The sequence below is a fragment of the Paramormyrops kingsleyae genome, chromosome 25 (assembly GCF_048594095.1).
Source record: "Paramormyrops kingsleyae isolate MSU_618 chromosome 25, PKINGS_0.4, whole genome shotgun sequence".
In the NCBI taxonomy this organism is placed as follows: Eukaryota; Metazoa; Chordata; class Actinopteri; order Osteoglossiformes; family Mormyridae; genus Paramormyrops; species Paramormyrops kingsleyae.
In genome coordinates, this window is record NC_132821.1 from 25,792,680 (window position 1) to 25,803,097 (window position 10,418).

Here is a 10,418-nt window from a genome sequence, read left to right on the forward strand (position 1 = left end):
CCAAATCCAGGCCTTGTTTTCAGTTCTCCCAGGTAGTTAGTTTAATAATGACTGATTCTGATTGGTCAGAGGCTTCACACCTGGCTCACAGGTAAAGGAAGGCTGGAAAACCAGCAGTGCTCGGACCTCGAGGACCGTGATTTGAACAGCCCTGCTCCTATGGGCGTTTTAGAGACATTAGTTATCCTAACTGCATGTCCACGTGACACAAGGAAAACAGGAGGCGGAATTCGAACCCACAACCCTGGGTGTGTGAAGCAACATTCACAAACCATCGTTTTAAAGGCGGACTTTGAGAAGAACTTGTGTTATTGTGCATATTTCTACAATCTAGTTTAGTGTTTTTGTTTCCGTGATCAGAATAGCGTCAAAGATTATATAATTAAGAGCTATGAGTTTAAAGCTGCTTCTCCATGCTGCCAATCATTCGGATGCGACAGAATAAATATCTCAAGAAGAATGAATTATTCATAAACAAGAAGAGTCAAGCACTTAAGGCTGTATAAGTATGCAATTGAGTCAAAATGAATATGAAGAGTGAGACACCTAGCGGAGAAATTAGGTAAAAATCAAGTACGTGCTGCGTACGGGGGCATTTTAATTTAATTTCAGTTAATTATTATAACTCAACTCCTAACAGCTTGTGTGTGAAGAGGAAACAGCAAAGCAGATTTCATACAATGAAGACAGTGAATCACAGTGAATGAAGTCTCTCCTGATTAACTATACCACGCACACTTCCGTGTTGTGCATTGCCGACATGCCATTAAAAATCTTTTAAAATACATAGACATCAAAGTGTATTCGAAGTTGCAATTTGAAAAAAACAAATTGTAAAATACACGTTAACCAGTCTAATCAGTGTTTTGGAACATAAGGACAGTCACGGCTTCTAAAAAGCAAACGTGTGATTGAAGTCAAGGAATTGCAGTCATATGACACCAGTCAGCTGGTTCAGCATGAGGAAATCCGCGATTCACCGCTCTGCTTTGTTTAAAGGGGTGTTACTACCGGTATATACGCACTTTTAATGTTTACCTTGGGGTTTTAATTCATTTGTATACCGTTAAATACCGACGGGCATGTCGATCAGAAGTATCCAAAGCGTGGTTCTGATTTTAGCGACTTTATTCGGCTTACTGTGCTGTCACAGTAACACTGATCCCGAGGATACTTTAGGTAAATCTTCTACGTTGTTGCATCTGCTTCCCACTTCGCAGTATTTGCGCTGAAGTCGTGGGGATCACCGGCGTTTTGTCTTGCAGGAGTCGGAGACCATGCAGATGCTGGGTACGAGTCCGTCCGATACCTGCTTACGGGCAATTCGACAAACGCTACCAGCCTGACATACGGATTCATCGCATGCGCGATCTCTGTCACTTTTTACGGGAGCAATTTTGTTCCTGTGAAGAAGATCCACACGGGAGATGGTAAGGATCATCTTGGAATGAATATGAATTTCTGGTTCTTATACAAGTTGGTATAACTATAATTTATAGCTGTATAGATTTACAGACTATAACAACCACCGTGGTCGGAAGTGTCTTATTTGTCAACATCTCCCTGTCTAAATGGATCAACATTGTTGACGATTTTTAATACCTGTTGGCCAGGCATGTTTTTCCAGTGGGTCCTTTGCGCGGCTATATGGACCGTGTCCCTGATCGTGAACTTGATTCTCAATTGCCCCAAATTCTGGCCCCTGGCAATGTTGGGAGGTGCCATCTGGGCAACCGGTAAGGCTGTTTCTGTGCCTACAGGTGGCATTTTAAGAACGTGGTCTGGCGTCACATAATTCAGTGTGTCTGTATATATGCTGTTACAGGAAACATCACTGTGGTGCCAATACTGAAAACCATCGGCCTCGGACTGGGCATCTTGATTTGGGGGTCCTTTAATTTACTCATGGGTTGGGCGAGTTCTAGGTATGCTATATGTTTGTGAGATTTTTTTATTAATGCATTCCTGTAATAGATTAAAATGTTATTAAATTACTGTTTGTAACATTTTCCTTCCTCCCCAGGTTTGGCTGGTTTGGAATTGATCCAGAGGAAGTGGCTAAACCAGTACTGAACTATTGTGGTGCAGGTTTATGTTTACTCAGGTATTAAGGATTGGTAGGTGTCGATGCTAACTGAATGTTAGCAGATTTGCTAAGACATATGGAGATTCTACCTGTTGACTTAGATTTGTGTTTTGAGGTAAAATCCCTCGATTTTTAAGGACAATGAGTGAACAAGGCGTCTCTAACAACTCTCACTGCATCAGTATTACGAACATTTTATTTTTTCTTCACCCATCGATTTTACATGACATTACATGACATGCCTGCATTATTCTTGAATGACTGTTACATCACATCTCCACCGCTGGATACATGACTAAATTGTGTCTGTTTTGTCTTCCCTTTTAGTGCAATAACATTCTTCTTTGTCAAAAGCGAAGGTGGCACACCGTCGGCCTCAGAGGAAACGCCGTTGTTGATTAACAGTGTAAGTGTGGCGATCGTCTACAGGGACATGTCACTATTTGTGGATTCCTGTAAACTAGGGCTGCATGATATCACAGCACTATATGTGACATTTCTGCCAGTAACATTGCGATATAAAACAAAGAGACGTGTCAACAGACATGGGCGACAAATGCGATGTGATAATCGCGCATGCACACAATAGCGCTAATCGCGCATGCACAGAATAGCGCAGCCCTACTCTAAACTTAACTTTTAAAATTATTATTTTCCCGTATGTCATTCTGCACGCTCTTTAAACATAAGTGTTATTCTGTGTCATGCCTTTATTGTGTCTCCATTTGGAAATGCGAAAGGTGTTTGTGACGGACACCTTTTCTCATACTAAAGCTGACTTTTGAAATTTCATCCTCGATGGAGCAGTAGCGTAACGGCAGACTTTGTTGAATTTGCTTAGCTACTGTAGGTCAGCAACGAATAGCTGGTAGTACTGTTGAACGTTTTGAGTTCTCCATTGAATTCCCTGCAACTAGATTATTTTTCATAAGATTGATATTCTGTAAAAAAATAAATAAATAAATAAAATTCACTTGTGTTATATGAATTTTTCTGTAATTGATGTACACTTCATGAGAGATACATATTTCAATAGTTTTTTTCTCATTCACATAGAAAATATGTACTAAATTACATCATTATTGTTGCAGCACAGGCTTTGTCTGGAATTCTTAAAATTGCAATGGGTTTCTGTGAGAGCATTAAATCTTAGTGTATTTATCTGTGATTTGACATCATATCCCGTTCCACATTCGCAGAGAAGCAATTCTGATGGTCTGGGAGCCACAGATGAGTCATGGGTAGACCGTCTTTCTCCGAAGATGAAGAGAATCCTGTATGTACCCATTTGCCCATTAATCCATTGTGTGAAAGACAAAATGGCTGTTTCTGAAAGCGGGGTTAATTTAATCAGCGTACAGCTAATCCGAGTTAGCCTCATCAAAATTCAACCTGACTTCTAAATGAAATCAGCTTAAAATGGTCTGGTCCTGCTTTTCTTTGATAAATAATCATGCAAAACTATGTCTTTTTCTTACTAAAGCTGTGTGTGAAGTTGCATCTTTGACAACTCAAGTAAAACATTCAGACTTTAGCATTTAGAGCCCAATGGATGGTTTTGTGAGCCTTTGCCTCAGACCTTGGGGAGATAGTCTTTTTATTTCAGTGAAATAAACGTTAAATGAGCCACATTAGGTATGGGGATTTGTCTGAAATGTTAAAATGACATTGTCATTTCGGCAGTCATACATGTATATGATTATCAATCAAGGTTAGTAGCTATAAACAGAGTTGGGTAATTCAGGTCCAGAGAGCAGGATTTTGTTTCAACCAACCAGCTGAGTACTCTGCATCGGGAATGTGCAGACTTAGCCCACTGGCTGAAGTGAAATAATACACACATCTGTCATAAGACCTGAGGAGCCTTTATTGTCATTGTAAAAAGTAAAAAAAAAAAAAACAATGAAATTCTGACTTTCATGTACAAGAGAAAGGCAGGTATCTGGACAAGAGCAGAGATAATTATCAAGAAAGCACAGTTTGTGAGAATATAAATAAAATAAATTACTATAATGAACGAATGAGTTGAAATTAATTCAAATTATGACTGAAATGGGTTAGGGAAATATTCATCAGGTAGAAACAACAGGTAGGAAAATTTGGAACAATTTTTTTAGAATCTGTGTGCTTCCTCTGAGGTCCTCTCATCGTGTCGGTGTTTGACGGTGGTTACGTGTTTAATGACCCCTGCGGCCTTCTGTACGTGTTATGTCCCCGCCTAGCGGCTCAGGACTTGCCGCTGTTGCCGGGCTGCTGTACGGCTCCTCGTTTGTGCCGGTGCTTTACATAAAGAACCACGGGGCGCGGAAGGAAGCCGGATTCGTCGGGGCCAGTCAGTTCGGTGAGACTGCGTCTCGTGGCTTTAGCGTAATTAGCCATTGCCGAATGAATGATCGTGAGGCATTTGTCAATGAGGCCCTTTATTAACAAGCTTCTGTTTGGCCTGAGTTTTCGTTTCGCCTGTTTCGCAGACCTCGACTACGTCTTCGCACAGTTCAGTGGCATATTTCTCACGAGCACAGTATATCTCCTCATTTACTGCGCTGTTATGAAGAATAAACCTCAAGTTTACTCTAAAGCCATACTGCCAGGTAAGTGACTGTTAACGCAAAAGCCTGCCTCAGCCTGCCTCAGTCTGCCTCAGTTTATGGGGAGACTCTACACGAGTCACATTGCTGTTCCCAGCATGCACTATTCCTTAACAATCTGTATTTGGGCTTCATGCTCCTTTTTTTCCACCACTTTCTTCATTTCGGTGATACTGCCGCTGTTACATAAAGTCTGCTCCACTAACCACATGTCAGTAGATTTGAGGTTTAGTTACCAATTGTCCATTAAATAAAGATAGTAATTAGTTTCTATAGGTTCACCTCAATAGCATTTTAATAACGGGGTTAATGCCGCAAAGCCTGATGGGGAAAACAGACATTAGTGTATATTGTCACAGATTGTCAGAGAAATAGAATACAGTTTGTGTTTTTGCTTGACAGTGGGGCTCTACCGTCAAGCGTCTGCCAATTGTACCCTTAGCTGTAGGTAATTGTACTTTTTAAGGTACAGAAATGGACTGAGGAAGATCTCCAAGGTACAAACAACATGAATGTACCACCACTTGGTACAAAAACATTCCTCAGAGTCCATTACTGTACCTTAAAAGGTACAATTAGCTACAGCTAGGGTACAATTGGCAGCTCCTTGAGGGTACAGCCCCACTGACAAGAAATTGTACCCTCAAAGGTACAAATTGTTACTTTTTTTCTGACAGTTAATGTGCTGCAACGGCCGTGTCTGAGTCGCGAGCGTTTGTCACCTCAGGGTTCGTGTCTGGCATCATGTGGGGCGTGGCCACGTGCTGCTGGTTCCTGGCCAATGACTACCTCAGCGCTGTCGTCAGCTTTCCCATCATCACCGCCGTAAGTAGCTCCAGGGGGCGCCATTCCCACTAATGGCACTAACATGCTGGCTTTGAAATAGGAGCACAAGTGTGATATCGCATGCGGTCAATTCCAGACTGGTGTAACCGATTGCCCATTGGTTAACATTGGGTTAAACCCTACAGCGACTGACAGTCAATGGTAATGTTAGCTGCTAGGTGTTTCAAATCTTCATTTTTTCTCACACAATACTGAGATTTTTAAGCAATTCATATGACTTTCATAAGGTTTAGCACCAGTGCTGAAAGATAAGCAAATTGCAAAATATGCAACATTTGTCCCAAATGGTCAGCTCTTCTGAGCTTTATTGGATAGTCCAGTCCAGTCCAGAAAGTAAAAAATCCAGGCCAAGATTTTGTTTCAACCAACCAGTTGAGCATAAGTCACAGTCACTCAACTGGTTGGTTGAAGCAAAATCCTGGATTTAGCGAGTAACAGGATAGTCATACAGCAACTGCTGTGACATGTACCTGAAGTGAGTGGAAGAGAAGCTGCTCTTCAACCAGTGTTTAGTTGGCTTGTTAATGACTTTTTCTTTTATGAACTCTATATATGTTTAGATTAAACTGCCTTTGGTGCACATTTCACTAATGCAATATGGCTTAGTTATAATTTTTATTTTATTACAGTTTTGCCAAAGCGTGAAATGGAGAAGCGCAGTATTATATGCACCGATCCAAATAATTGAATATTTTCTGTTTGCTGTAAAGTTTTTCCTACTGTTAATAAATAATTTGTTTTATTAGTATTCTTATAAAAGTTTTTTTTTTTTTTTATGTTGCTATTATCCAGAGAGACTTCCAAGAATTCTGTCATAATACAATTTGTAAAGTTACATTGTATTGTAGCAAAACACACCATATAAAGAAGCATGCAAGCCAGTGAATTGCATTACGTAATAAAATTGTGGTTTGTAGGGGTCTAACGCAAGTGGACAATGGCCTGAGGATACGAGGGTTACAGAAATGTAGGATTTTTTTGAATTTGAACAAAATTCACGATACTATGCTTTTATATGCACTGATACGAAGCAAACTCCAAACCAGTGTGACCCACAAAGTTTCTACCATCCAGGATGCAGGCATTCTTTTAATTACCATTTGGACCATTTTAGTCTCCTCTGGGCCTGTGTGGTATGCTGTGAGTTAAGCGTCAGCAGTTTGCGCCGTCCCAATTTCAATAAATCTTACGTGACTTTTCCCTGTCTGTAATGTGACAGTTTAAAACCCATCAAAAATGAAGAGTAACAGGATTGATGAACGACACAAATTGTCGTTATCACACATTTTCACGTTATTAACCGCGACGCTGTCCGCCTCCACAGGGTCCCGGGTTTATAGCTGCTGTTTGGGGAGTTCTCGTTTTCAAGGAGGTGAAAGTAAGTGCCTGTAATGACATTTGTATCATGTTTCTATGTTTCTACTAGAGTAATACTCATCCATGTTGGCTGCAAATGCATGCAGTGTTTTTATAGGGATATCAAAAATTATTATTAGTAGTAGTATCATAAATGGTCATGATGTAAACTTTTTCTTGTTCCTGAACTGTATGGATCACATTTTAAAAATTTCAAAGTCCAGTTATTACTGATATAATGACAGACACAGCTCTGCAAAGCCATTTTGGACATCCCAGTGAGCCGCGATGTTAGCCTATTGCTAATGTTGCGAAAGCCTTCAATTAGCGCAAACCGTTTCCCAGCAGCCGGTGTGCGTGGGGCCTGATTAGCACTTTCATAGCAGAAATGCAGAATTCTCTCGCTGGATTAGGTTGACGACTGCTAGTGCAGCCAATTATCCATAAATGAAGCTGAGGTTAAATTTCTAACGGGTCATTAGGCAGACTGATAAAGTTTGGGTTTTCATAACACAAAAGAGAATTCTGCACAAAATATCATTTTAAGGAAGTAAGCCTGTTTTACCCTAATTCAGTGTTTCCTAGTCCGGTCCTCGGGGACCCGCAGACGGTCCACATTTTTGCTTCCGTTTGTTATTCCCCAGTAGGGTGCTGGGAGGGAGCAAAAACGTGGACCGTGGGTTAATTGAGGACCAGGTTAAGAAACACTGTTCTAATTTTTCTCTCTTAATTCTACTCCACAGGGATTACGAAACTGTTTAATTCTGGCCCTGGCTTTCTGTATTGTTCTTGCCGGCGCCCTGCTGACTGCGTTTTCCAAAGTATGAGTCCACCTGCGGTTGTTTCCACCACTAGGGGGAGCCATTGGATAGTCTTATTGTGAAAAGTCACCGAACAAGAACGGCACAATTTGAAGTACGAGTTTACAATTACTGAATGATAATAAACTGTTCCTCATCTTTGTTATTGCCCTTAACTGGATTAACTACATTTCCCAGTATGCTTTTTACCACTCAGTTGTTTAATTAAGCTGTTACGTGAATACAAGCACTTAATCCACTTCTGAATTTATATTCTGTACACAACCTAAATCAAGTTTATCCGTGGGAGGTGTATATAATATTAGAAATAGATTTTACCTAATAGCAGCAACACAGGGTGATTATAATTTTCATATTTCTTCATATTGTTGACACTAAACATGCAACAGCTTATTTTTTCCATTTAAAATGCCCACAATCTGTAAAACCTCCACATTCTATGAGCTCTGACGGTAACACTGTTACTCCTCTGTGTATGAAGTACGTGCAGAAATTCAGAACCGTTTCGCTGCCCTTCCACCTTTTCCTTTGCTATCATTTTTTTGCCACACTTTCTACAAAAGTACGGGTAGGGTTTGGCAGTGGGTAAGCGATTCACAGATCACCTAGGAAACCAAAATGCTTTATATATTGCCGCTGTTTTTCTCCTGGGAAATTTAGAAAATTGGATTTTAAAGGGACAGTGTACCTAAATCCCATGGAGTGGAGCTCGTGCGTAATGCGAAATGCTGCCTGTTTTGTTTTTCAGTGCAATATGGACCAGTATAACGTTCGTTCTCCTGCTGTGCTGGTATACATTTACTACTGTTTTTTATAGGTATAAGGGGTATTACAGATTTTGATTTAATTAACCCTTTAGGACTGGTATAATAAAGTATAGATATAAGAATTTCTATTTTTTTTACCTGGTAGCTGGCATTTGATAATTTTGGGATCAAGGGAAATTGTTGATTAATGTGTCACTGTCTGTAAATTATATATGTAAATCTGCACATATATCTTCCTCCAAATGTTTGTCTGTGTCCGGTTTCTCCTGTTAATTCTTACACTTCGTCTTCCCCTTTGCTTTGAGTTTCTCTGCTTCACACAGAAATTGTCACAGCTATAAACCATCTCATTCTCAGATGTTTTTATGAACATTTCTATAAGTCATGCGAGTTCATCGGACGTTGGGAAAAGGCTATTTTTTTGCTGCCGAAAAATAAATTTGCATACCCCAAACAGATCATTAGTGAAAGTAGTAATAGTTTCTCCTATAAATACTTTGTCCCAATTAACTTTGCTCATAAAAATATGCCCTTTCTGTTTTATTTCATGGGTTTGTGAGCTAACAGATGCCTTGGGCTGTCCAAAAAGGGGGCATGACGAAATATTGGCTGGAATCTTTGCAGCTGACTGACTGGAATGTCCTAGCCATTAAATATTAACACATATTATTAACGTGTATTATTGAATAGTCACGACTAATTGTAGTCCTGTGTGTTTGTATAACTTTCTAATGTTTATTAAAAAAAGACACCATTAAAAACCAATAATCCTGTTTATCAAACCAGAACAATATGGTTATGTTAGTCTGAGGAAACATCAAAAACTGATTTGCTTGTTTGAAAGTACACATGTCCTGTGCAGAAATAGGTCGCAGCTAATAAACAATAGCGAATTGTGCGCGTGGCACGTCATCGATCTGAGTGCTGTGGGTAATTTGTGTGTTATTGCATTCGTTTGAGCTTGTACTCTATTTCCAGAGTATGTCCATTGACGCTGCTGCGGGGAAGAGAGTTTCCTTCTGGCATACAATAAACGACGTCCCTTGCGGCAATTGATTCCTAGGTGCTGACTAGGTATATTCAAGTCTGCAGCAAAGCTAATTTACCCCCACATGTCTGTCCTGTGGGAAGCACTTCCGGTGAGGGTTTTGCACGTGCTGGTCTCTTCAAAAGGGATACACAGGCTCTTCTGTTTCTACGGCAACTCAATCTTTTGGTTCAGGTCTAATGTCCGAGCTGTAGGCATGAAATTGGAAATCAGTCTCTTACAGAGATTCTTCTGCATCCACAATCGTCTGATGTTGCCTGTTTGCACTTATGACACTGCAGTAAACATTTTCCCCAAACCGCAAGTGGAACCTGCCATTATTCCTGATTTCCGATCCAGCTCGCATCGTCAGTGTTTTAATTTTCATGCTGGTGCTATTTGGGAATCCTTGAAGTGAGCGAATAAGAATGAAAATTATACTTGTTACTTGTATTTACGGGGGCATACTGATAAAAGTTAATTTTGCTTTTTTGGGACACAAACACGTACGTGGTTTAGAGGTCTGCACTCGTGCGGCTCATGTTCATGTTTGAATGCGGGAGCAGGCGTGAGGTTTAAGGGAGCGGGAAATTAGAAATTACTCACAGTATCCCGCAAAACGAATTACAATAAAAATATCTCCAATACGTTTTATTTTATGAAGCCGCTATTCATGTTCGTGAGTAAACATAAAGTTGCATTAAATAAATTAGTTATAAATTTCAAAAAATGAGCTACTATGTCTGACTTGGTTGTTACAGCTAATGATGGCAGCGCGAAAATCTTTAACGTCTGAGGATTTAAGTGCCTTCTGAAGTAAAGGTAAATATAAAACTCATTATAAGTACGGGAAATCCGATATTTTCCAGTCATTTTCCATTTAAGCGACGACGATGGGAATCGCTGTTTCGAAGCTGATATTCACTG

The 10,418-nt window shown here is 40.1% G+C and overlaps 1 protein-coding gene across 1 annotated transcript; it reads left to right on the forward strand.

The window, feature by feature from the left end:
* The first annotated feature begins 920 nt into the window (after positions 1–920).
* Positions 921–9,385, forward strand: tmem144a (transmembrane protein 144a). The gene is made up of 12 exons (XM_023799509.2): positions 921–1,179; positions 1,266–1,430; positions 1,614–1,736; positions 1,826–1,925; positions 2,024–2,104; positions 2,414–2,492; positions 3,286–3,362; positions 4,309–4,427; positions 4,558–4,677; positions 5,402–5,499; positions 6,845–6,898; positions 7,620–9,385. The coding sequence occupies exons 1-12, from the start codon at positions 1,083–1,085 to the stop codon at positions 7,701–7,703; spliced, it is 1,197 nt and encodes a 398-aa protein (XP_023655277.2). The 5' UTR covers positions 921–1,082; the 3' UTR covers positions 7,704–9,385.
* The last annotated feature ends 1,033 nt before the right edge of the window (positions 9,386–10,418 follow it).